The sequence below is a fragment of the Anser cygnoides genome, chromosome 1, assembly GCF_040182565.1.
Source record: "Anser cygnoides isolate HZ-2024a breed goose chromosome 1, Taihu_goose_T2T_genome, whole genome shotgun sequence".
NCBI lineage: Eukaryota > Metazoa > Chordata > Aves > Anseriformes > Anatidae > Anser > Anser cygnoides.
In genome coordinates, this window is record NC_089873.1 from 73,882,042 (window position 1) to 73,909,684 (window position 27,643).

The 27,643-nt window shown below is 38.6% G+C and overlaps 1 protein-coding gene across 10 annotated transcripts in view; it reads left to right on the top strand.

The window, feature by feature from the left end:
* Window positions 1-4: 4 nt before the first annotated feature.
* Window positions 5-27,643, top strand: part of SMC1B (structural maintenance of chromosomes 1B) — a 37,557-nt gene continuing 9,918 nt past the window's right edge. For 3 of the 10 annotated variants that reach the window (XR_010832614.1, XM_013184681.3, XM_067000004.1), the window contains exons 1-16: window positions 48-260; window positions 1,875-2,063; window positions 2,635-2,747; window positions 3,875-4,078; window positions 4,425-4,663; window positions 5,048-5,306; window positions 6,706-6,846; window positions 8,273-8,355; window positions 9,302-9,509; window positions 12,522-12,707; window positions 17,769-17,948; window positions 18,971-19,117; window positions 19,730-19,867; window positions 20,365-20,481; window positions 24,302-24,408; window positions 26,046-26,187. Coding sequence is in view for 9 of the 10 variants with exons in the window: in XM_013184681.3 (XP_013040135.3) it covers window positions 149-260; window positions 1,875-2,063; window positions 2,635-2,747; window positions 3,875-4,078; window positions 4,425-4,663; window positions 5,048-5,306; window positions 6,706-6,846; window positions 8,273-8,355; window positions 9,302-9,509; window positions 12,522-12,707; window positions 17,769-17,948; window positions 18,971-19,117; window positions 19,730-19,867; window positions 20,365-20,481; window positions 24,302-24,408; window positions 26,046-26,187 (2,565 nt within the window). In the remaining variant the exon portion in view is untranslated. Of the gene's footprint in view, window positions 28-47; window positions 307-1,874; window positions 2,064-2,634; window positions 2,748-3,874; window positions 4,079-4,424; window positions 4,664-5,047; window positions 5,307-6,705; window positions 6,847-8,272; window positions 8,356-9,301; window positions 9,510-12,521; window positions 12,708-17,768; window positions 17,949-18,970; window positions 19,118-19,729; window positions 19,868-20,364; window positions 20,482-24,301; window positions 24,409-26,045; window positions 26,188-27,643 lie in introns of those variants that run through there. The other 7 variants (XM_066999992.1, XM_013184682.3, XM_013184683.3 and 4 more) reach the window with 7 other exon arrangements.

Genomic DNA, 27,643 nt, shown 5'->3' on the forward strand with positions numbered 1-27,643 from the left:
TCGACGCCTGCTGAGGGGCGAGGCTGGGTCAGGGGGCGTGGGCTTTTCTGCCCCTCTTGGCCGCGGGACATAACCTGATTAAAAAAGCCCCTATTATTTAAATCGTGTGTGGGCAGTTTGCAGGCTGTGTGTGTGTGTCCCTGCAGGGATGGGCTACCTCAAGCTGCTGGTGATGAAGGACTTCAAGTCCTGGCGGGGGGAGCAGGTTATCGGCCCCTTCATGAGGTTCAACTGCATCATTGGGCCTAATGGAGCAGGTAGTGGTGGGCTGCAGGGATTGGGGGCAGCCAGGCTTCATCAGTGTAGGTATAGAGGTTTTGGTTGCTCTGCTTGCCCACGTTTAGCTCTGGGGGCCTAACGGGGAGAAAGCAGTAGGTGCGCTGGTGGAGTAATAGGGGCTGAGTGGATAAGGATGGCAACAGCAGGTTGTTGGAGGAGTTGAGTTGCAAGGTTTGGCACGGGGCAAGTAAACCTCATGGGCCTGCTTCAAATTTCTTTACATACACCTTCTGGAAGCTTCTGAGCTGCTATTGCTTCTTTAATTGGAGGGGTGGATTTCTGATTTTCTCCATTTTTTTCCTGAAGTAAAGGTGTCTTTAATGCTTAGGGTTGTAAAGGGTAGTAATGCAAAGCCGCTTCTTGGTTTGAATATGTAGTCTTTGCCTTATGAGTAAACACTTCTGGAGGGGAGAGAGCAGCCCTTTGGGATGGCAGCTACTTTGGTTGTGGTATTTTAGTCCACAGGAGCCTTTTCTTGTAGATGTGACTCAGCGTTGTTATGCACTGGGTGGTGGAACTTTTTAAAATTTGATTTGCTTCTGCTGAAAGTTCCATTTGAAAAATGGGATTTAATCTTTTATTTGACTGAGAGCAATGTGATATGCAGGGCAAGATGTCCTAATGAAGAACCACAAAGATGGGAATAAGTTTTGATCTTAGTTCCCCAGTCTATTAGTGATTTAGTTTATGATTGATCTTTTAGATCCTGATGTTCCTTTTCTTTTAATTGGAGTGTGTTCCATGAATGTAAATAGCTAGCTATTTTCAGTTAATTTTATTATCATATCCTGAATCATCCTATCCCATCCCCACTCTTAAATATTTGCAAGTCTCAAAACTGTGCGTATTTTTTTTGTTTGCCTTGTTTGAGGTAAATTTAAGTAAATTTTATAGATGAGTCAGGAAAAAATAATGGGAAAGTTGTGTGATACATGAATTACATTTTATTTCTTCTATTTTCACTCTAATATTCTTCCCTTTCTGATACTCTGGTAAATGAGTCAAATTATTGCTAAAGTAGCAAGGTTGAGGACAGAAACTAATTAAACTGTCAATAAAAATGATCAATACTAAAGGAAAAGGATTCAATTAAGAGATTTCTTTTTTAGTCTAAGGAGTATTTTCAGAAAACTTCATTGTTGCGGTGAATGGATCTGGGAAAGTACTTGTGTTCTCCAGAACACCACTGTCCTAGGGCAAAGGCTATAATTATGTGAAAGAGTCCTTAAGCAGCAAAACTCTCTGACAGTATTATATAAAGGAAACTGTGAGGATTATGATGCTGCTAGTTCAGTTTAATGACCTCTAGAAATGCCTGTGTAAAATTGGTTCTACTGGTTCTAGCAGGCTGGACATAAATGAGTTTAGTTGTGATTTTTATTACAGATAGGCTTATCTGCTGCCAGTATATTACATCTTAGGAATGTATTTCTTTATTCTGTATAATGTTTTTTCCTCAATGGAATGCAGAATTAGAATTAATAAAGACTTGTGTATCTACATTTATTTTTTTAAGTTAATTGTTAATCAAATCTCTAATTTCTGCCATGTTAAACTCATTTATGTGTATATATATATATTTTTTTTTTCTTTAGGAAAATCTAACATAATGGATGCTGTTAGTTTTGTGATGTGTGAAAAGATATCTAACTTGCGAGTTAAAAGTGTTCGAGAACTTATTCATGGAGCACATGTTGGAAAACCAGTTTCTTCTACAGCAAGCGTAAAGATAGTATATTGTGAAGAAGACGGGGAAGAAAAAACATTTTCAAGAGTTATCCGTGGTACGTAGTAGATTCTTTTGGAGGTACATTCTGTACCTGACTGATAAATAAAAAAATGGAGACCAAGAATTTTAACTTTGAATTTCAAATGCCTAATACTCTTTCATGTTTGGTTAAATTGAGCCCGTGAGTCTTGAAATACTTCTTAGTCCATCAGCAGCATCTTGATAGCATTGAAAAGTGCATTGAAAAAGTGCATGGAAAAAACATAGTAAGGGCAAAGTTAAAAATTAACCAAACCATGAATACATGTGCTTTGCTCTGTACTTTTGATCTGTAGATTTTCATTAGGAATATGTATATGGTGTAGAAACTCCATGGTCTAGAAACTGGAGTGTGATGCCTTGCTGGAAGTACAAGCCCTTAAGCATCTATTACCCGTTTGTAAGCATGCAGCTAGAATTTTAATACAGAAGAGTGAAGTTACTGAAATGACTAACGAAATAGTTGAAATTCACTTTCTTCTTTGAGGAAGTTGCTCAGTTAGGGGGAAATATAAGCGGAATAATTTTACCTGTGTGTTTTGTGTTATAGCCATTTTATAGTGATTATTTCTTCTTTCCTCCTTTAGATAGTTGTTCTGAATTTATTTTCAATGATAAAACAGTCACCCGATCTACTTACGTGTCTGAGCTTGAAAAAATAGGCATACTTGTCAAAGCTAGGAATTGTCTTATTTTTCAGGTGAGCATTTAAGGTATCTTGTAAAACAAGTTTCTGAGATTATTTTATATCTGTAACAGTTATCTATTCACTAGTCAAGCTCGTTTTCTAATTTGATAGACTTGGTTTAAATCCAATAAACTTTATCCTGATCTCATTTAAGAATTGTAAGACTGTGAAATGTAAATTATGGATTTTTATGTACATGAGTGTATTACTAAGAAAGTATTTTGGAAGAAATTCAGGACTTGGATTCTTCAAAATCTAAGAATATGTGGGTCTTTAGTTTTAAATGTTTGTTTTATTAATTTAGAATTTAGTGCTAGAAAAAGATTATCACATAAGGAAGTGATATGAAAGTTTATAAGTATGTTAAGATTTAGGGATTGAAAATGCTATTGATTTATTGCTTCAGAAGTATTTAGTGATACAGGTAAGAAATGTCACGTGCTTATGATGAATATATTTCATGGGATTGTCTTCCTCATATTTACAGAACTATGAATGTAAAATTCCAAAGGAAGAACTATTTTTTTCCCTTTTATAGAAACAGTAGGTATAGATTCTTCTTGTGATAATACTTTCTATGGTGAGGGCATTTGCCCACCAATAAAAAAAAAATAAGTAAATCATACAGTTTACTGAAATTCCTTCAGGTCAGCAAAGATTTGAGTAGCTAATGTATGGATAAAAATTGTGCACCCGTTAACTTTGGAAGTTACAGAATTTTCTAGTGCACTGACTTCAGCTGTTAAGCTTTTGAAACTGTTTTTACTTGAAATCTTTCTTGTTAGCTTATTTTTCATTAAAATTACTTTCAGTTCCTTTAAAGAGACTAATGAGATTTAATTTTGTCTTTCTGATACTGCTCACTGATTTGTTTAGGTAGATTTTGTTTGAAGGTGTTTTTCCCTGTCAGTTTCTGGTATTATAAAATTATGTAATCAGATGAGGTGGCTAGGTCATAGTCCTTTTGTTTCTGTACTTTTCTTTGGGTTTGAATCTAAAAGTACATACTTATAATTATGCTGACCATTGAAGTATCAGGAGATAAATCATCATATACTTGCAGAGAAGAAATTCACATTATACAGCATAATAATCTGCAGGTTGTTTGGTTATTTGTTCGTTTTTCGATTTTGTTGTAGGGAACAGTAGAATTGATTGCAATGAAGAAGCCAAAGGAAAGAACTCAACTTTTTGAACAAATCAGTAATTCATGGCAATATGCTGAGGAATATGAAAGAAAAAAGAAAAAAATGGAGCAAGCAGAAGAGGATGCACACTTTAATTATAACAAGAAAAAAAGTGTTGCAGCAGAACGCAAACAAGCAAAGATGGAAAAAGAGGAGGTAACTCAAATTTCCTACTTTTTTGTGCGTAACTTTGCATCATTTAGGAATTTAGATATGTCTTTTAAAATGCACTTTATTCATACAGTATTTTTTCAGTATGCAATAATATATGTATTTTTCTGTACTTGCAAGTATATTCTTATAAAAACTTGATAATTTAAAGGGTAGATTTGCCAGGGTAATTAACTTAAGGGTTGACTTAGGTATCTGAGTTTTGATTAGTGCACGTTACTGGAGTTATAGCTGTTGGTATGTCAGCCGATACCACTTTGGACTTGAAATTAGACTCCTAGTTATTTTAAAATCTTGTTTTGAACTAAAAATAAAATCTTAATGTTGGTAGGCAGATCATTACCAGATGCTCATCAAGGAAATACATGAAAACAGGATACAGCTACAGCTTTTCCAGCTTTATCACAATGAAAAAAACATTGACTTTCTGAAAAAAAGTTTGGATGAAAAGAATATGGAGGCTAGTATCAAGAAAGATTCCCTTGCTACAGCAGAAGATGAATTTAGAGCCAAGAAAAAAGTGCTTGGTGTACTAAATAGAGACCAACAGCACATGGAAGGAGAAATTAAGTAAGTTTTCCAATCAAGTTCTCTGATAGTTAAAGCATAGTCTTTAAGGGAATTGCTTGGAAGGCAGGCATTTCCTGCTGAAGCAGGTAGTGTGGTATCCCCATGCTATTATGGAAGTCAGTTCGTAGCAGTTAAAGTAATAACTAGCTATTGGGCTCATACCGTCCTTCCCAATGTTTTCAGTAATTTCATTATAGAAATAGTTTAATGTGTTTGCCATGATATTTTAGACTGTTATACTTCTCTTCTTACACTTATATTTTCCATGGATATTAAAATAAATTAAAAAAAATAATAATCTGTGGGTATGTAGCCTTGCAGCTGGCAACCGTTGTTGGTTTGTATGTTTGTTTGAGGGGGTGGTTTTGTTTTTTGTTCCTTTAGGACTCTTCAAGTGTCACTGGTTCAGCATAGAGCCCTCTATATAAAAGCAAAAGAAAACACTTCCTACCAAATCAAGAAAGTAGAAATGTCTAAAAAATCTCTGAGGGACAAGGAGAAATACTGTGATAAGGAAAAGCAGAATATGAAAGACCTAGAGATAGAACTGTATGAAACGGAGAAGGCGTGGAGAGAATTTGAGAAGAAAACTAAAGAGGAGATACTGCAGAGAGCAGCAGATATTGAGCTGAGAGAAAGTCAGGTGAATTGGGAGAACAAAGCCAAAGTATTGTTTACTAGTGAAGTCTGAAATCCACACTGATAAATCTGTGATTTCTAATGCTCTTGCTGTTGAGTTCAAGCAAAAACAAGATTTTAGCTTTTATTCAGGGACTCTTTAATCAGATAAATAGAAATGATGCTGCAGCCTTTTGGGGTAGTGGGCTGTCTCCTTTCTGGGAGAAGGGGAAAAAACAGGCAGATTTCCCAGAAGTTCCAAGCAGGGAACAGTTCTAGGAAATAAATCTAAATTTTAGAAACATACTGTTCTGAGATTAGACGTGGTACACATCTCAGGGTGTGTAGTCCATCTTCTAAGAAATATGAGAAGGTATTTTATTGGAAGAAGCAATGAATTTCAAGTGAACAAGGAATTGAGAAGAGTTTGATGGAAACTTTCAGAAGGGTTGTAGGCAGGGACTTGCCTCTGTGGGTTAGGGTTATAGCTGCATGTAATTATCTATAGTTAGGTTATTTTATCTGTTTGGGGTTGGTTGGTTGGCGTTGCTGTTTATCTTTCTTCATGGAAATCCAGAAAGTACAGTATGGGAGGGTAGGAGAGAAAATATTTTGTAGGGTCTTGGGCTGAGGGGATCCATTTTGAGAAATTAAGTATTGCTGAAATCTGTTTTCAGTTTGGGAAATGAAAACAAAAATGCAAACGATCATATTGTAATCCCATTTACTGTGGGTCAGAATCTAAAACTGAGATACTCACAAGTGAGCTTATTTCAAGTTTTAGAAGGAAAGTACTGTATCACTTTACAGTAAATTCACATTTTTAAAAAACTATCTTTGCAACTATTTGTTGACAAAACCCTTCTAAAACCAAGTACTAGCTTCTCTTCTCCGCTGTCTCTTCCTTAAAATATTTTCTGATCAATTAATGGAGAACCTGAGGGATTGCTTATTTAGCATGTGGATCTTCTTATTCTGCACTTTAGACACGCTTGTCAAATTAGTTGTAACTTTGCAGCATTACTTAAAGTGTTGTTTCATATGTTAACCTTTAGAAGTATATATTTGATAATGTAGAAATGTTGTAATAAGAATGGTGTTATAATAAATCTGCACAAATTTTGGACTGTGCAAAGACTTTTGTCTTAACATTCACTGTACAGTACTGTCAACTTAAACTTTCCTGGAAGACAAGAATTGTTTTAAGTTTAAATATTTGTTGTCCGTGGTCTGATTTAAGTTTAAGCTTTGTATTGAATCTTCCTTTAATATAATTGCTGATAATGGAATTAATAGCTGGAATGACTAAAAATTGTGTGGTTTTTGTAATTTTTTTATAAGGTAGGTAATTACTAACTGAGGATATAAAACCATGAGCCATCCTATTTTCAGTGGTGTGATTTTTTTTTTTTTTATTTGCCCAGTTGGAGCACTATAAAGAGCTAAAGGAAATAGCAAGAAGGAAAGTGGCTACACTAACCCAGCAGCTAGAAAAACTTCGGTGGGAGCAAAAAGCGGATCAAGAAAGGATGAAACTTAATAGGAGAAAGAAAAAAGAAGTTGAGGTACTTGTATCAAGCTAGAATTACGTTTAAAGAGAAAAATGTTCTGTTTCTGTACCTGTGCCTCTGGTTTAAATGTCTATATAAATGTGTAAAGTGCTTTAATGCAAATCCTTAGCAAAGGCGATCGATTGTAAGTGTTCGTCTAGTTTTCATATTGCAACAAGTTTAGCAAAATGACTTGTATATTTGTTCAGAGAATAGTTGCATGGGCCCATGCTGAGGATTTGTTTTTGTGAACACTGGCTCTAGCATTTTACAGTTACTCAGAATTCAGAAAACTCAAAAATCCATCAGATGGGATGTTAGCATTTCTAGAGGTCCTTACATCTAATTGTTCTAAACGTAAATTTGCTTGTATAGAAAAGTCTACATTTTACATGATAGCTGTGAGGGTGTAAAGTCATTCTTGCCATAATATTTAAGTTAATGCTTGTACATCCGTTTGCTGTTGATAGGATGCTTTTTTCATTGAAGCACTAGGTACCAGAAGAAACTATTTACTAACTAAAAGTGAAATAAATTCCATTCCTTGTGCTTTTGAAACACCACAAATTCCATTTTAGTGTTGAAAAGGAGATAAGGGATGCTGAGAGGTCATAAAATGTATGTCTTACCATTCAGAGTTGGTATTACTCATCTGTATGTATATGAAATTCCATTTAAAATAAATTGGAACTTTGTGCGTTTCTATTTTTGCGTAACAATCCTCTTACCTCCTTTAAATATAGATATCAAAATATCATTAGTGTGCATTGCTAGAAAATGTTACGTCCTTAAAAGATAAAAAGGAGCAGAAGGAGACCAATAGATTTAAAATTAGAGATGACAGAGATACATAATGTGCTTTGAAACAAAACAATAGGTCACAAGGATTTTGGAAGTTAAAACTTAATAAAATGTGTAAGTTTTTTTTTCTTTCACTTCATGCAGTTTGTGTTTTTATTCAGTTTGAATAGTTGAAAAGGCTTGTTTCAATGTTGGTTTGGTTTTGCTAGTACAATGTTTTTGTTTTGGCTTGGAATGTCCATGTCAACTTCATTTGTCCTTCTTAGGAAAAAGCTTCTATTAATCTTCTGCAAAGCACCTTTTTTGCTTTAACACCTGTAATTTAGTAACACTCAGTGTAAAATTATTTCATTGATGGTGTCGTGATTCTTTGTGCTGAAGAGGCTTTCTCTGAACTATTGCCAAACATGAAAAATACAGTAATGTCCTCCACAAGGTAAAATTATTTTTGCTATTCACAGTGCAGTTTAATCTGCTATTGAAAAGAGATGCTGCTGCGTCAGCATGAAATGCTTACAAGGAAGAAAAAACGCTTCTCAGTACTTGCTTGGAATTAAGAGCTTTATATATTGCTGTAAAAAAAAAATAATAATAAAAAAAATCATTTGGTTCTTAACACATTCTATTTGTGATTTCTTAGGAAAACATTAAACAGACTGTGGAACGGATAGGAGAGCATAAAAGACGAATGGAGAAGTTGGAAGAGTATACCAAGATATGCACGTATGTTTAAAAAAGTAAAAGCTAATTAGATTTCTTGTATGTTACGTATTTTCAAATTCTTCTGCTGTGGTATTAATATTTCTGTAACTTTAGCTGTCAAATTAAGTAGGAAATATGATGACACCATATGTTGTTTGAAACGTTACTATAATCGCTTCTAATTTCTTGTATGTGTGCAAATTACATCACTACATGTAGGGTTTGGGGCTATTAGTGTACAAATTCTGAGAGAAGAGAATAGGGCAGTGTTGTAGTTGCGCTGCTCTAGAAACAAGTTAATATTGACACAGTTAGGAGCACAGCTCAGTTCTCGTTCTCTCTTTGTTTTCTACCTGATTTTCACTCTTTGTGAAATAAAGTACATAAGCCCTACATTGAGCAACCTGATCTAGCTTTGATGTTAGCCCTGTTTTCTGCAGGAGGTCAGAATAGATACCTTCAGAGATTTCTTCCCAACCTGTCTTCTTATGCATCTGTATTGTGCACTTTGGCTTAGCAGTGCTGTGTGTGCACTGAACAAAGTTCTGCTCCGGACAGAGCAGCAAACCCATTGCGAGTGTGATGCAAAATTATTCTAGTTAAGTAGTGTGTAGTGGAGTTTAGAAAAGCCTTAATGACTTTGCAAGGGCATGAAGTGAATCACAGATTTGAATGAGAATTTTCAGTCCTTCATAGTTTTACAATATCAGACCTTTTATTAATGGTTATTATTAATTTAATAATGGGATTTCATATTACAGTCATAAATTCACACGAACTCAATTTGGAAACCTTGGCAATAGCTTGTGCTATAGAATGCAACTCAGTAAGTGACTTCTTACAGATTCTAAAAGACTTTAATGATTGTTTTGTAGTCTGTGGCCATAGAATGATTTTAATTTCATAAGCCAAAAGCTTGTATAAATGAAACAGTAAATTGCTTTCCTCTCTTTGCTTTGGTTCAAAGTGAGTCATTGGCAGAGAAAAAACACCAGAAAGAAACGCTTACTAAGGAAATAGAAAATTCAACAATACGAATGGCTGAAGTGAATGAAGAATTGAACAAAATAGTTGGTGAACTGCAAAATGCCAAGATTGATTACCACGAAGGAAAACGTCTGCAAATGAGAGCAGAGATCCTGGAAAGTCTCAGAAGACTGTATCCAGATTCTGTGGTAATTGAATGACCTCACTTAAATGCCTTATTTCATAATTCAGAACTGAGAGTTCTGCTTTAGACTGTGTAAGCAGTTAGAGTTAAAGTGGACTCTGTTGTATGTTATGTTAAGCTTCAGGCCTGCTTAAGTGCACGTGGCAAAGTAGTACTACTGAAAGAATAGTAGCATTTGCTGTCATTATTTTTCACAGATTCCAGTAACAGACTACTACTTGCATCAAGAAAAAAAAGTTTTGATCGCTTGTGTGCTTTTTATGGAGTGCGATTTATTCTTTTTTTTCCTATTCTAAACTGTAATTGTCTATACTAAAACTTGCTTACTTTGAACAAATGAATGGGAAGATCAGCTGTAAGCGCATTTATCCCAGGAAGAATACTCCAGGTGCATTTGTTCCCATTTTTTTCCCAAATTGTTCCCAATACTCCAGACTTCTGTTCCCAAATGGTTTGTCTTTGCTTATCAAATACCATGCTTTACTTAAATCACCCACCAATAATGTCAGTGTTTTGTGTATTAATTCTGAGTTATCGCAAGATCTCAAGATATTTACCAAAATTGATAGAATAATTATCTTTAAAAGTACCTATAGAAGTGGTGTAGACATACCTCGTAAAACATTCAGACACTGTAAACAACTCCAAGTAAGAACTCCTTTAATAAATCTAATCAACTGAAGTTGCTCCCTGAGTATACCTTAGTATAGTCAGTCCTTTTTGGTATGCATACTCATTTGAGATTAACAAGCTGGGAATTCCATTTTGAAAAAAAATATATTTAGAAGTTGACATCTCTGCTTCCTAGTGCAGCCATAAGAACATAAGTATTTTTTTTTCTCAGTTATGCTCTGCTTCTTTGTCTTTGACAGAACCTCAGCATGTGGCAAGTGTCTGATGCTTCAGATTTTTATAATACATGCTCACAAGATGTTCAAAAAGAATCAGAATGATTGCATATCTCCTTTTGCTTTCTCTTTGCACTGTATCCCTATATGACAAGAATTGGACCATACTGGTGATACCTTGCTGGCCTAGGGGAGAGCTGGTGTCCTGGGTGTTCTCTGTCATTTTCCTTCAGGAGCTGCAGACTTAAAGAGTACTCACCAATGCAATGGCTTTGGAAATAAAAAGTGGATAACTTAAAACAACAGCATATGAGGCAGCAGAGTTGTTTTGAGCTGCTTCCTCTGATGTATTAATTCTAGATTACTGAACGCAGTCCAAATTAAAGTCTCAGGATGAAAGGTCATGACAGGTTTCATCTGATAGTCCACTAAGTCCTCAGTCAGAACTAGAGGAAATTTTGGTGTTGGTCTTTTGGATTTCATAGGAAAAAAAAAAATTGGAAATGCCTTACTGCTTCAAAACGTTTAGTTCTTAAATCCGTGTTAAAGTTTCTGTTCTGGAAATAGTTTTTTAATGGTCTGTGAACATTCCAGGTACTGGAATAGCCACCCAGCAATCTGAGTCCTGCTGTGTAAATGCCACATGGCACTTCTCATAGTTTTGTCTGATTAACATAGAGAATTTTGCAGCTTACTACAGTTTTTACAATTTAATTTTCAGAATGTCATTCCTACACTGGTAGTTCTGATTGGCAAGGTTACTGTTTTTACAGATTGTTAGGCTGCCATTATTTATTCCCATAGAAGTCTGGCATTACACCTGGACTCAAATGCCTCTGTATAGTTTCAAGTGTCTGAAACATCACATGTCCGAGTTGCAGACAGAAACATCCAAGTTGATGAAACTGCAAGGAAAACGAGGAAACTAAACAAATACGTTTATGGTGTTGGGTGTTATCCTTGCAATTATTCTTTTTGTTTCAGAAAATTGAAAGGATTTACCAGGAGGAGGGTAAAAGAGCAGATCATAGTAGGCTACAATTTGATCTGCTGTAACTTACGTTACTTATACTATGGCATCAGATAATGCTGTGGATGACCTATCACATACAGCTCCTTACCAGTCTTCCTGTTCTCATTTGCTGATAGGCATAAAATCATGGAAATGCAGGAGAAGACCAGTAGCTGTATGTGAACAAGCAGGAAAATTGTTCTTCAATAAAATTAGAGATTATAATGTTCAGAATGTGCATTAGTGAGTGGCTTTAATTTTTCAGGGAAAGTTCAACTGTAACTAAAATTACAGGAACAGAACTAAAGATCTTTAGGGAACATACACAGCAGAGAACTGAAGTTCTTGTAGTTGAGAGTTCTCATGGGTGGGAACAGCTGTTGAAAGAGAGCAAAAGTGAGTGTATTGCAGAACTTAATAGTTAGAATTTATAACTGGTTTTTGGTGGTAAGTGGCTGTTTATTGCATCACAGTGATTATCTGATCATACTTCTTTTAATATGTTTTGATCTGTGGCAAATAATCTGGTTATTGTTATTTAGATTTACTGTCATTCTGTGGAGTTAGTATGCACTTGGAATTAATTTTGTCTCTGGAGGTGATACCTCAATATAAGGCAAAAAAGGCTTAATTATTTGGACAACTCAGTACAAGAAAAGCGGTTTTGACTCTTTTTCATGCTACTAATATAAGCAGTTACTTCTTTTTTGAGTTGAAACTGCAGTAGGCAGTTTAGTCTTTCTTGCTGTCATTTTCCAGTTAGCCGTTCTATTTATTTAGGATCTTAACAGTCAAAGATCTTACTGTATTAGGCACTTTCATTCCAGCCACAAAAGATGCTTAGCCAATTTTACTATTGTCGCTCTGTTGTACTTCTAAAAGTACATGCTAAAGATGGCAAGTAATGCAATAAGATGTATGTAACTGTCACCTTAGGGGAAGAAATTAAACGTCTTCAGATTTTGAAGTCATACTTTGCCATTTGGACTGATGACTACTACAATTATTATTTTTCTGACATACAGCAGTTGTAAAAGAATGCAGCTGTTAAACATGTAACACTTTCCTCTTGCTACTTCTGCATACTTCTTGTATGCAGAAATGTTACTAGATATCTAAAGTTACATTTTTATTTCTCCATATTTTTTATGTTCAGTTTGGAAGACTGCTTGACTTGTGCCACCCTATTCATAAAAAATACCAGCTTGCTGTTACCAAAGTGTTCAGCAAATATATGACTGCTATTGTTGTTGCCACGGAAAAAACAGCAAGAGATTGCATTCGGTTCCTAAAACAAGAACGAGCTGAACCCGAAACTTTTCTTGCTTTGGATTACCTTGATGTAAGTACATTTTTCTTTTTCCTGTCATCAGCAACTTAATACACTTGTAAATCTTGATACTGTCTCCTTTAAGATAACTAAAACAGGCTTAAGTGCTACAGCAAAGCAAACATGGTTTGAGAACGACTGTAAAGCTCAAAACATTACATGCTCTTGTTGAGATTCAGACCCTTCTTCTGTCTGTATATTTAGATGTTTTATGCCTTTGGAAATAGTATCACCGACCAGTTGAGGTTGGAACGGACCTCTGCAGGTGTTCTTGTCACAGAATCACAGAACCGTCTAGGTTGGAAGAGACCTCCAAGATCACCTAGTCCAACCTCTGACCTAACACTAACAGGTCCTCCACTAAACCATATCACTAAGTTCTACATCTAAACGTCTTTTAAAGACCTCCGGGGATGGTGACTCAACCACTTCCCTGGGCAGCCTATTCCAATGCCTAACAACCCTTTTGGTAAAGAAGTTCTTCCTAATATCCAACCTAAACCTCCCCTGGCGCAACTTTAGCCCATTCCTACTCATCCTGTCACCAGGCACGTGGGAGAATAGACCAACCCCCACCTCGCTACAGCCTCCTTTAAGGTACCTGTAGAGAGCGATAAGGTCTCCCCTGAGCCTCCTCTTCTCCAGGCTGAACAATCCCAGCTCCCTCAGCCTCTCCCCATAAGACTTGTTCTCCAGACCCCTCACCAGCTTCATTGCCCTTCTCTGGACTCACTTGAGCACCTCCCTGTCCTTCTTGTAGTGAGGGGCCCAGAACTGAACACAGTACTCGAGGTGTGGCCTCACCAGAGCCGAGTACAGGGGCACAATCACTTCCCTAGCCCTGCTGGCCACACTGCTTCTTATACAAGCCAGGATGCTGTTGGCCTTCTTGGCCACCTGAGCACACTGCTGGCTCATATTCAGCTGACTATCAACCAGTACTCCCAGGTCCTTCTCTGCCAGGCAGCTTTCCAGCCACTCATCTCTCAGCCTGTAGCTCTGCTTGGGGTTGTTGCGCCCCAGATGCAGGACCTGGCACTTGGCCTTGTTGAACTTCATACAGTTGGCCTCAGCCCATTGGTCCAGCCTATCCAGATCCTCCTGCAGAGCCTTCCTTCCCTCGAGCAGATCGACACACGCATCTAACTTGGTGTCGTCTGCAAACTTACTGAGGGTGCACTCGATCCCCTCATCCAGATCATCGATAAAGATATTGAAGAGAACTGGCCCCAGTACTGAGCCCTGAGGGACTCCACTAATGACCGGCCTCCAACTGGATTTAACTCCATTTACCACGACTCTTTGGGCCTGGCTATCCAGCCAGTTTTTAACCTAACGAAGTGTATGCCAGTCCAAGCCCCGAGCAGCCAGTTTCTTGAGGAGAATGTTGTGGGAAATGGTATCAAAAGCCTTACTGAAGTCAAGGTAGACCACATCCACAGCCTTTCCCTCATCCACTAAGCGTATCACTTTGTCATAGAAGGAGATCAGGTTCGTCAAGCAGGACCTGCCTCTCATAAACCCATGCTGACTGGGCCTGATCGCCTGCTTGCCCTGCAAGTGCTCTGCGATGACACTCAAGATAATCTGCTCCATGAACTTCCCTGGCACTGAGGTCAGACTAACAGGCCTATAGTTCCCCGGGGTCTACACTCCAGCCCTTCTTGTAGATGGGTGTCACGTTTGCTAGCTGCCAGTCGACTGGGACCTCCCCTGATAGCCAGGACTGCTGATAAATGACGGAAAGCTGCTTGGCCAACTCCTCCGCCAGTTCTCTCAGTACCCTCAGGTGGATCCCATCCGGCCCCATCGACTTGCGTACATCTAAGTGGTGTAGCAGGTCACCAACCATTTCCTCGTGGATTGTGAGGGCCACATTCTGCTCCCCATCCCCTTCCACCAGCTCAGGGTACTGGGTATCCAGAGAACAACTGGTCTTGCCACTAAAGACTGAGGCAAAGAAGGCATTAAGCACCTCAGCCTTTTCCTCGTCTCTCATCACTAAGTTTTCCCCCGCATCCAGTAAAGGATGGAGATTCTCCTTAGTCCTCCTTTTTGTGCTGATGTATTTGTAAAAACACTTTTTGTTATCTTTAATGACAGTAGCCAGATTGAGCTCCAGATGAGCTTTGGCCTTTCTAATTTTGTCCCTGCGCAGCCTCGCAACATCCTTATAGTCCTCCTGAGTGGCACGCCTTCTTCTCCAAAGATTATAAACCCTCTTTTTTTCTCTGAAGCTCAAGCCACAACTCTCTGTTCAGCCAGGCCAGTCTTCTTCTGTGCCAGCTCGTCTTTGGGGACGTGGGGACAGACCACTCCTGAGCCATTAAGATTTCCTTCTTGAGGAGTTCCCAGCCTTCCTGGACTCCTCTGCCCTTCAGAACTGCCTCCCAAGGGACTCTGCCAACCAGTGTCCTGAACAGCTCAAAGTCAGCCCTCTGGAAGTCCGATACAGTGGTTTTACTGGTCCCCCTCCTGACTTCGCCAAGAATAGAGGACTCTACCATTTCGTGGTCACTCTGCCCAAGACAGCTCCCAACCACTACATCTCCCACCAGTCCATCACTGTTTGTGAACAACAGGTTGTTGTCCAACCACTCTGCCAAAGCAGGGCCATGTAGGGCACGTTGCCCAGGACTATGTGCAGACAGCTCTTGAATGCCTCCAAGGAGGGAGACTCCACAACCTCTCTGGGCAGCTTAGTCCATTGCTCTGTGACCCATAGCACAGAAAGGCTTCCTAATGTTCAGGTGAAACCTTCTGTGTTCCAGTTTGTGCCTGTTTCTTGTCCTGGCACTGGGCACCTCAGTGCAGAAACCTGCCTCTGTGTTTTTTGTACTGTCTCTTCAGGTATTTGTACATGCTGTTGAGATCCCCTTGAGCCTTCTCTTTTCCAGGCTAAACAGATCCACGTATCTCAGCCTTTCCTCACAGGAGAAATGTTCCAGTCCCTTTAATCATCTTAGCAGTCCTTTGCTGCACTCCAGTAGCTCCATGTCTTTCTTGTCCTGGGGAGACCAGGCCTGGACACAGTACTTCCCACAGCGCTGCTGAGGGGAGGAGAAGGATCATCTCCCTTGACCTGCTGGCCACAGTGCTGTCAGTTGAGTCTGGGATACCATTAGCCTTCTTTGTTGCAAAGGCACTTTGCTGGCTCATATTAAACTTGGTGTCTACCAGGACCCCATGGTCCTTTTCTGCTGGGCTGCTTTCCAGTTTGTCAGCCATCAGTGTGTCGTGGAGCATGGGGTTATTCCTCCCCAGGGGCAGGACTTAGCATTTCCCTTAGCTGAATGTCATGAAGATCTTCACTGCGTAGTTCTCCAGCCTGTCCAGCTCTGTCTGGGTGGCAGCATGACCCTCTGGTCTATCAGCCGCTCCTCCCAGTTCTGTGCCATTTGCAGACGTGCTGAGGGTGCACCCTGCCCCATTGTCCAGGTCATTAATGAAGATGTTCAGCGGGACTGGACCCAGTACTGACTCCTGGGATACATACCTTGTTACTGGCCTCCAGCTGGACTTCTGCCACGTTGAGCCTGGCAGTTCAGCCAGTTTTCAGGGCACCTCACTGAATGTTCATCCAGCTCATATGTCAACAGCTTGTCTGTGAGGATCGTGTCGAGGACAGGGTCAAAAGCCTTTACTGAAGTCCAGGCAGACCGTATCCACTGCTCTTCCCTCATCCACCAGACCAGTCGTTTCATTGTGGAGGGCTATCTGGTGAGTCTGTGCTGACTGCTCCTGGTTACTTTCTTGTTCATATGCCTGGAAATGGATGCCAGAATTAGTTGCTCCATCACCTTCCCAGGGCTGTAGATGAAGCTGTTTGGCCTGTAGTTTTGTGGGTCCTCCTTCTTGGCCCCTTTTGAAGATGAGAAAGATGTTTGTTCTCCTGCAGTCCTCAGGCATCTCTCCCAGTTACCATGATTGTTCAAACGTTATTGAAAGTGGCCTTGCAATTACATTAGCCAGTTCCCTCAGCTCTTGTGTATTCATCCCATCAGAGCCCATGGACTTCTGTATTTCTGGTTTGCTTTAGCATTCACTGACCTGATCTTTCACCAAGGGCACGTCTTCCTTGTTTTAGCCTTCCCCTGGTGTCTGGGACCTGGTGTTCCTGAAGGTTGGTCTTGCTAGTATAGACTGAGGTGAAGGAGGTCTTTTATCATACCTTTTGTCACCAGGTCCTCTGCCTCATTCAGCAGAAAGCATGTGTTTTTCCTCATCTTCCTTTTGTCATCTATGCACTTACAGAAGCTCCTCCTTTGGCATCCCTGGCCATATTCAATTCTGTTTAGAATTTGGCTTCCTTAACTGTAATTTGCATGCTTGCACAGTGCCTCTGTTTTCCTACCAGGTCTTGCGTCCATGCTTCCATCTTCTGTATACTTCTTTTGTTTGTTTTTTGTTTTTCTTCCTTGTAGCCTTCCTGCCATTTTTACTTCCTGTATGTTGGTATAGACCTCTCCTGGAGGGAGGGGATCCTTGAAATTAACCAGCATTTGTGGGCCACTCTTCCATTCAAGGCCTTGTCCCATGGGACTCTTCCAAGCAGATCCTTAAAGGGACCAAAGTCTGCTCTCTTGACATCCAGTGTCATCATCTTGCTTTTTGCCCTACTCTCTCCTCTTAGGATCCTGAACTCTCCTATCGCAGGGTCACTGCAGTCAAGGTTGCCTTCATCCTTCACATCTCCAGCGAGCCTCTCCTTGTTGGTGAGTATGAGGTCCAGCAGAGCACCTCTCCTCACAGACTCCTCTGTCACTTGGGTGAGGAAGTTGTCAGTGATTTTCAGGAGCCTCCTACATTGCTTATGTCCTGCTGTGTTGTCTCTTGAGCAGACAGCTGCTTGGTTGAAGTCCCCCATGAGGACCAGGGCCTTGTTGAAAGTGAGGCTTTGCAGGTTTCGGGACTGTTTTGTACACAAAACGTGAAAAACAGATCTGTTTCTACTTTTGTAGGGACTGAGTGACCCATTCTTTTGATTTATACATCCTGTCCCCAGACCACTGAGATTCGGATATGGTTTGCTATTACAGCGTGAATTTTAAACACTGCATATTTGCTTTACAGGTTAAGCCAATTAATGAGAAGTTAAGAGAGATAAAAGGAGCTAAAATGCTGGTGGATGTTGTACAAACTCCATTTGCTCCACTGAAAAAAGTAATTCAGTTTGTGAGTGGGAATGGCTTGGTCTGTGAAACAGTTAAAGAAGCAAGACAAATAGCATTTGATGGACCAGTGAGGTTGAAAGTAAGAAGTTGAATTTTGTTCTATGTGTTGGGTATTTAATGCCATTTAAATATTTATTCTATAAACATCCTACAAAATACTGCAGATAAACATAAAATGATGCTGTGCTCTCTAGTCTATTCCCACATAAACAAATAGCCAGGTATTTTACATGCTTGTATTTTTCTCTCTACAGTAGTACATTTAAATGATTTCGTAGGTAAAGGAGACAAATCAGAAAAGATTGTTAGCGTTCAGACTTATTTCTTGACATAGTCCTCTGTTGATGAAAGGAAAGATGAGGAAAAATGGATAATCCTGTTCTTAAAATAGTTGATTTTAAAAATACAAATATCTTGATAGCTTTTCTGTGAAGAAATGCTTTCAAAAATTATTTTAAAAATCTGACAGTTGCAGATATAGACTGTAGACAGATGAAACAGCTTCTCTGTCTCTTGCAGTTTTTTTTCTTTTTAGCCATATCTCTATTTCTGTCATTGTCTGTGGAGCACTTTTATACACTTACTAAAGCTTTTAAAAATCTTGGTTAGAACAGCTTTAAGTTGAAGGTGAGCATGGCATCTGGGTTGCTTGAAATTGAGATGACTTACAAAAAAAAAAAAAAAAAAAACACGTTCTTTACTAAGACTGAAGTTTTCTGTTTGTAAATGAGGTGTTCACTCTTCCAGCTGTAGAGTTTTCCTTCCATTATCACCTTGCTTGTTTTGCTCTACTGACCTCGCCACAACCTAAATTACTAACATACAGGAATTCTCCTATAAACTTCCTAAATACAAGGAAATCACAGGATTTCATTTCCTTTTCTGATCTGTTGTAATAATAACAAAATGTGACCCATGCCATAAACAGCAGGATTTTTTGTGGCTTAGTATATTTCATATTAGCGGGTTTGGAATACAGAGTCCAACAAGAATATGTTTGTCACTTGTTTAACTGCGATATTTTGATACACTAGTTCACAGTGTATTTTGGCTGCTTTGTGTTAAGAAATTATTTAGTTACTTACTAATTTTTACTTGCAGACAGTGGCGCTTGATGGAACTTTATTTTTGAAATCTGGAGTGATTTCTGGAGGATCAAGCGATTTAAGATTTAAAGCCAGATGTTGGGATGATAAAGAAATGAGCAAAATGAAAGAAAGAAGAGATAGCTTGATTAATGAATTAAAGGTAGGCCTCTTAAAGAGCACTTAACTGCAAAAGGCATAAAGTCTAAGTTAATTTAAGAGTGGGAGAGATGAAGGTGATTCTCTAAACTTCCATAAGCAGTAAACAGGACATAATAATTGTTTATACTCTTCTAGTTTTTAGTAATGTACTGTGGGTCCCTGTCTTCAGCTGGTGGGTTGGTTCATGTACCACAGAGGTGGAGAACAAGGACAGTGTTGTTAATATATATTCCTTCAAGGAAAAAAACCTGCGGTTTAAAGTACCCTACAACTTGTAGCAAAAAAGTCAATACATTCTGCTAACATGAAAATATTTGCACAGACCAAAACGTGTCAATATAAAATAATTCTCCAAACCTCTAGTTATTGGAGGGGGAATGAGGGGTCAGGGCGGAGAGTAGCAATTTGCAAGTCTGTGCTTTCTTTTAAGAAATAAATCTATGTAAAATGACGCTTGAGTATGACCAATGCTATCAGCATTTACTTTGAACATGGCCATTGTCAGTGAGGCTAACCTTAAATAGTTAACAAACCTGAAAAACAAATAATTTCCAAATACATCGAATTTCATTTTAAATGCTTTTTCTCTTCTCCTATTGTAATATTTTTCTAGGACTTAATGAAGATCAAACGTAAGGAGACTGATTTGAAGCAGTTGCATGCTCAGTCTCATGGAACTCAGACGCGGCTTAAATATTCACAGAGTGAATTAGACCTTATTAAAAAGAAACATCTTGCTAATCTCTGCATGGTGTAGTACTAAGCCTTTATAATTTTCATGCTTAATCATTGTATTTTTGTGCATATCTTTATAAATTATAATTACCAGCAGTGAAGTATTACTTCCTAATATAGGTTTTTTACCTTAATTTGTTTTACATACAGCAGTTATGACTAAAGAATTACTAAAATATATATTTTTTAAATGACAAAATAATCTAAATGAGGCTTTTTCTAAATTAGTTTTTAAATTAATTTGAATTTCTGCTAAGTTTGGCCTATCATTTAGTAACTTTCCAATGTCTGGTTTAAGTCAACAGACACTTAAATGATACTTATGTAATTTGCTTCTCTACTGTAACTATTGCACGTAAATCAGCAACAAGTGTGAGTAAGTAGCATTTGAGAAGAAAATACTTAGTATTTTTAATCAGAAAAGTACAGTTCATCTGGATCAGAAAGGTGTTAGTTTCTAGGAAGCTGACCATCCTGTTAAGAAAAATTAGCATCTTTTTCCCTTCTATGTAGGAGAAATCAAAGCTGGAAAGTGAACTAGTAAATACTGAGTCTCAGCATGATATGATAAATGAAGGAGTACTACAGAGAGAATTAAAAATAGAAGAATTTCAGAAGAAAATCAATGAGGTAGGTCCTTCTGTCATAGTCAGCACAGTTTATGTTGTTATTCTACAGAAACTTCTTTCTGTACCAGGTGATATTAGAGCTTGGAAAACTAACTTTGTAACCTACTTTGTAGACTAGGTTTATAAATTACTCCAGTAATCATCCCACCTTTTCTACCTTTCTTACCAAGGTCACTGTGAACTGAAATGTACTTACTTTACATTTGGGTGTTAGTATGTATGAAGCATAGCTTTGCAAATCAGTTTCATTAAAATCAAAATTCTGTGACTTATATGTGCCAAACACAAACCCAACCAAGGGAATGCATATACTTTGAATACTAGATGATGCTTTGCCTAATATATATGCTATAATTTCAGTTGATACAGGAGAAAATTAATTTTGAGTTTGAAGAATAGGGGCTTTCTTATTTTTCCTCTTCCTCCTCTGCTATTAAATATGATTTGCTCTTTGTAGTATTGAGCATGGACAGTCTATCAAATTTCACAGCTTTAAAGATGTACAGTACAAACTTCCAGTGTGGATCAAATCACAGAAAAATACTCCAGCTTTTTCATGTTTGAGGGTATAATCTCAAAAGTCTTATCTTACTTTTTCTGAGACTCCAATGTCTAAGTTTTTGGTAAGAAAATATTTACAGGATTTTTTCTTTTTAACGTGGAAAGATAATTACAGAGTGTGACTGCATGACTAAACCATAACCACCTTTTGCCATGAAGTGTTCCTGGCTCATATGGATCTGTGACAACATATACATACATGAAGCCCAATTTTAAACTCTCTGTATACCTATACACCCACAAGATTTACAGATCTCTTGGTAAATCAGCACTAAGCAGATGTCTGTAGAGGTGACTGCCCTTCTGAAAATCATTCTTTTTGCAGTCATGGCTGAACCCATTCAGTGTATACATGAAAACACACTATTGGTATCTCTTCTTCTGGAAAAGATGATCCACACTTCTGGAACCCAGAGACAGATTAAACATGCACATGCCATCAGGAATAGAGCTCTATCAGTTCTCTAGAGCTGAGAACAGATCTCAGTGCTGCTAGAATACTTTATTCTGGACTCTGCAGGTCTTGTGTCTAGGTGATGACATTACACCACTATATACTTGAAAAGCAAATAAAGAGCAACAGTGTAATCATTCCTTTTTTTTTTTTTTTCTTTGGAAAGTGACAAATATCTGTGTTTTCTGTTTTCTTTGATTACGCTGGGGGAATGAATAGAGTAGTTCAGTTGGAAGGGACCTACAGCGATGTAGTCCAATTGCCTGACCTCTTCAGAGCTAGCCAGAAGTTAAAGCCTAGTAATGGGGGCATTGTCCAGCCTCTTGAGCGCTGACAGGCATGGGGCATCAACCACTCCTCTTAAGAAGCCTATTCCAATGTTGGACCACCCTCAGAGTAAAGAATTTTTTCCTAATGCCCAGTCTGACCCTCCCCTGGCACAGCTTTGTGCTGTTCCCTCACATCCTGTCATCGGTGACCAGGAGCAGAGACCAGCACCTCCCTGTGCAGTCCCCTCCTCAGGGAGCTGCAGGGAGCAGGGACGTCGCCTCTCGGCTCCTTTACTCCAGACTGGGCAACCCAGGTGTCCTCAGCCTCTCCTCACAGGACAAGCCTGCTAGCCCTCTTACCAGCTTTGTTGCCCTCCTCTGGATGCTTTCAAGGGCCTTAATGTCCTTTTCATATTGTGGAGCCCAGACTGCACGCAATATTCAAGATAAGGGTGCGCCAACGTTAATATAGCAGAAGAATCACCTCTTTTGATTGTCTAGCTGTGCTGTGTTTAATATACCCCAAAATGCAGTTTGCCCCATGGCTGCCAGGACACGCTGCTGCCTTATGCTGAGCCTGCTGCTGACCAGCACCCCCAGGTCCCTGTCTGCTGAGCTGCTCCCCAGCCACTCACCTCCCAGTCTGTGCCTGTGTCCAGGTGCAGCACCCGGCATTTACCCTTGGTGAACTTCACGCCAGTGATGATTGCCCAATGCCCCAATTTATCTAGAGCCCTCTGCAATGCCTGTTATTCCTCCAGGGATTTAACAGCATTGCATCTCCCAGTTTAGTATCATCAAACTTGCTGACGATGCACTCAGCTTCTGCATCCAGATCATTAATAGAAGTGTTGATCAGGACTGACCCTAGATCTGAGCCTCAGGAAATGCTGCTGGTGACCAGCTGCCAGCCAGATGCAGCCCCAGTCACTACGATGCTTCGGGCTCTGGTGTTCAGCCTGTTCATCACCCAGCATAGTGGCTGAGTCAACAAATTCCTCGTTGCACTGATTTTTTTTCTTTGTTTCATTTTGTGGTTTTGTTTGTTTTTTAAGACTGTTGTATGCCTAATGACTCTTGTTATTGAAGCCTACTCCTCCTCCCTTTTTATCAGCAACAGAAGTTCTCAAAGATGTTATGTGCTCTAACAGGTTAGATTTCCAGGCTGTCTTTTCTGTAGACAGTTCTGCTACCTCATAGCCTCAGCTCCCTCTCGTTCCCTTCAGATGGTCTCCAAAATAGTTTATGCTGATAGCTGACAAATTCAAAAGGTTGGTTATTGTGAAGAGATAGAAGACATTCAGTGAAGTGAATAGAATTAAAGCCCAATATAGTACCAAAAGGGGTTTCATACTGTGTTCTGCTAGAATTCAGGTAACAGCTCTGGTCTCTCTGAGAAATAAATAAGTTATTCTCTACTGCTTTCTGAAAGCCACCTTTGTCATAGGTCTTGCCAAACACTAAGGAATCTGGTACATCCTGCAGAAGAGTGGTGTTGCAGTTTAATCTGGAAAATTCACAGCCCTGCACCCTGATGCTTATGTTCCTCACACATATTCCTCACCACTATTAGGAGTTACATGAGGTGCATAGTACATTATATAGCTTAGACTGATAAGAATGGGTCAGAGGCTAGAAACTTTCTTGAATTAATCTATGACTGAAATTCTGCTTGTGGAGAAACCAAAACTACAGCGTATTGTCTTGGCTGTGTTACGGGCATGGGGGAGTGCAGATGTGTGTCATCAGCAGACACTGAGGAAGTCATTAGTGTTTGCACCATAGGAATCGCAAATCCAGGTAAATTTTCTTTTGCTTGTATTGGGGGAAAACAAACAAAAAAAACAATCTCCCCTCCCCCCCCCCCAAAAAAAAAACAAAACCAGGCTGCCTGTCAGTTTCCTGTGAATAATATTACTTGGTTAGATACAGCATTTGATATCTGGTTAAACAGGCCTACAGACCAAAACAATGTAAACAGTCGTTTTTTGGTCTGTAAAGTTGTCTTAAAATGTTGTTCAGTCCATTGCTTTTGTTAGTATGTACTGTATAATTAGGAAACAGGAGATTCTGTAGCAACTCTTTTGCTGTGGCTCTGCTTTAAATGGGATGTAGCAATTAATATTTATGGCTCGCTTGAAAGGATTAAAGTGAAGAAACGAACTACGTCGAGAAGCCTGTAGCTCATTAGTATCTTGTATACCATTTAGTTTTCTTTCCTTCAGGTGAGTGGGAACCACAGACAAAACTAAGGAAGTTGGTTATACTGTAATGACTTCGATTAACTTTATAATGACCAGGTACTGTCAAGAAGAGCTTAGATGGGAGTTACATTTTGCAGATAATACACCTTCTATTGGGCATTTGTACTGAAGGTGTTATTTGAAAATGTCAAGTACAGATTCTTAGTTCCATTTGTTGTTTCCTTGAAGTGCCTTGAAAATCTAGTCTGTAGCATGAGATAATTATTTAAGTGTTTTCTTTCCTTGAGCTGCAAAACAGCATAAACATTGTGCTCCTTCTCTATTTATCCAAAGGCTGAAGATGCTGTTTTCAAGGAATTCTGTGAAGAAATTGGCATAGAAAATATACGTGTGTATGAACAAGAACACGTGAGACAGCAAGAGGAGATTGATAGAAGAAGGTGGTATTTGTAATTGAAATGTTAAAAAAAAAATATATCAGATTGTGCACATCAATAAACAAGTAACTCCATCACAGGAAATACCCCAAAAGCCTATAAGACTGAAGGAGGTATATTACCATTGCAAGAATTAGCAGTGCCACTGCCATGGTTTGGGTTTATTAGACAGTTACAGCCAGAGATGTTTTGCAACAAAATTGAAGGTAAAATGTAGCATAGTTGCTAAGGCATAGTTACCTAAAATCCACATTGAGAAATGACAATTGAGGATGATGTGAAGGCTTCGTCATGGTCATAAATCTTAAAGAAGAACTGGATGTAAAATGCAGTGATTCAGTATAGGAACGTACTTTTGAAGGAAAATGGCATCTTAATTTTCTTACAGGCAACTTTCAACTAGTATTCCACTCAAAGGTTGAATGTCACAGGATCACAAATTTGTATCTTAAGGAATGAGTATTAAAATGAAATGTCTGCTTGTGGAGCAGGCATTTTCTGGCAGATAACAATGCATTTCCTGACATACTTTATAGAAAGTACACTTTTTTTTAACATGATTACTGTGATGTCTAGTGCTGAACTCCATTTTCTTTTCAGCAGCATTTACAAAGAGACCCTCTGGCTGGCTTCCAGAAATTTGGCTAAATGTGCATCTTTGGCTAGAGTTGCAGTGAGATAGTGCAGTACGTTCTGTTGAAATTAAAAGCACCTGACAGAAGCGATTCGATTATTTATTTATGTTGGTGAGAACAGAAGTATGGTGATGTGTAGAAAGCTGTTAATATAATAATGGAAAGAGCAGCTTTTTGCATGGCTGTATGCTACCCTGCACATACGGCTTTGGTCTTGCTTGTGCCCTAACTTGCTATCATTAGTCCTGTAAGTCTGTGCTAGAGTGCATTCTTACCTTGGTCTAAAGAGCCTGAAGCTGGTGTTGTCAGCCCTTTTGCCTGAACAACAGATGCAGCGCTGGCGGTATGTTATCCAGGAGCTTAAAGCTGAGAGACAGATAGTAGCAGCTGAGAGGGAACCTTTCTGTGAGCAGCCACTTGGTTTTATTTCGTTCCTTTCTCACAGCAGAAAGTGAGGAAGCTTCTGCTGTTGTACCCCTATAAACAAATACAGGTCTCAATTAAGAGAGGATGAGCATGGCTGAAGATGGCCTAAAAAGCTCTGGTCTCATGTTACTTAATTACTACCTCCCAGCTGAGCTCTTTATAATCAGATACACGTGTGTGTCTGCTGATGAGGAGGCTAACTTGTAAGGCTGAGCAGGGAGTGCAGGCACTGGACGCAGCAGTAGGGTAGCTTTTGCCCAGCTCATCTCTCTATCGCTTATCTTCATCCCTTACACTGAGATACAGGAACCTTTAGTGTTAAATTTGATGTTGAATGTGACCATATTAGATCCTTATATTCTATTTGTGGAAAGATTACCACTGTATTTTTATAAATTCCAGTATATCTGCATGATTTGGTGTAGTGAAATCTATGTATGCAAATTTCTGTGATCCAGTAGAAGATTCAAAAAAATATATCTAAAGAGTAGAAGTTGAAAATGTATCTTTTAATAATGTAAAATGACAGTTACTATCCTGGTTTGTAAGTGTTGGCTTGAAATACTGTACTTTCACTAGACTGGAGTTTGAAAATCAGAAGACACGATTAAATGTTCAGCTGGAATATAATCGTGATCATCTACAGAAATTAAAAGACACAGTCAGCAAGTTGAGGGAAACAATTCAAAAAGATGAATTGGAGATTACTGGGCTACTTAAGGTAATGCACATATATAATATATCCGGGGCTGAGAGGACAGAATGTGCCGAATTACAATTTTAAACATCACAAATTCTGTTGAGTAATTCTTCTAGTGCCTAATTTGGTCCTGACTTTGTAAGTTAAGAAACAAAAAAAATGCAGCTGCACGTTATTCTTTTAACCTTGGAATAGCCTGTCATATTAGAATATTTATTAATTATTTAAAATAAATTCACTAAAAATAAAATTGGGATTACTGTTTGTACAGGGTTGTGTTCAGTTTATATGAAATGGCAGCATATGACTACAGATAAAACTAATAGTATGTAGCTGAGACTCCAGCATATTTTATGATTAATAGTAAATAATGATGGTGCTTTGCATCTTTATGGTGCTTCACAAATACAAATAGGCATAAAATAATTTGGTATGAAAGCCAATTTAGATTTTTAATGAAAATAATATGCATGAACTCTTCTTTCATAGCATTTTTTGTTGTTTTTAATTACTTCAGCAAGATCACGTTGGTAATACGGAAAAAATATTCATAATTAATTTTCATAGTATTTTGCTTGTTAAATAAACTGTGCTTATGGTGCACTACAACAGTGCTTTGAATAAAGTAAAAACTGCTCCAAAGTGTGTGTGTGGGGGGGAATGCATCATTTGACATACGCATTCTAGGAACTTTTAAAGAAACAAATAATACGTAAGAAGATACGTATTTCTGATACTGAGAAAAACAATAGACCGTGACTCAGTCATGCACAAAACCCTCTGACTTGATGGCCCATGCGTGTAATTCTGTGGAAATACATTAAGTTAAATTCTGAAGATACTTTGTTCTGATACTGTAATGGCAGCAGGTCTTGATCAAGTTGCCATAGTGCCGGATTCTTAAGCAGTATGTCTTCATGTATGTAACATTAGGTTTGCTATATTCTGGCACCTCATTTCTAGCAATTTAGCAGTTGTATGGGTTATATAGGGGTAGATTTATCTAAAGTACTTCAACTGTGTTTTGCTCTTTGCAGATACTTTTCAGAGATTCTTTATTTTATGCAGGTTGCCTCAGGATTTATCTTTTAATGAACAATACTTTTAAAATGATTTCAGGTACCTAAGGTGTTGCTAAATATGTCATACAAGTGCAGCAGATGGGATCCTTTTAGTAGGGCTATGGGAATAACTGAGGAAGAGAGTAGTCCGTGGATTGTAGGAGACCTAGGATCCATGCTGTGTTTTGGCGGCATTATCATCTAGTCTGGTACAGTCACAAATCTGGAGCTGGCCATGCCTAAGTATACAAAACAGCTGGATCTTCTAATGTGTAAGATGGGCTTTTTTCACCGTGTCCTTCAGACTTTGTGCTGCAACACGTTTTGAAGTATTGTAATGGGTTTAAACATCAACTTTATGTATAGCTGTATACTAAAGGTTTTTTGGTAAAAGTATAAAAATGAAAATATTTTGA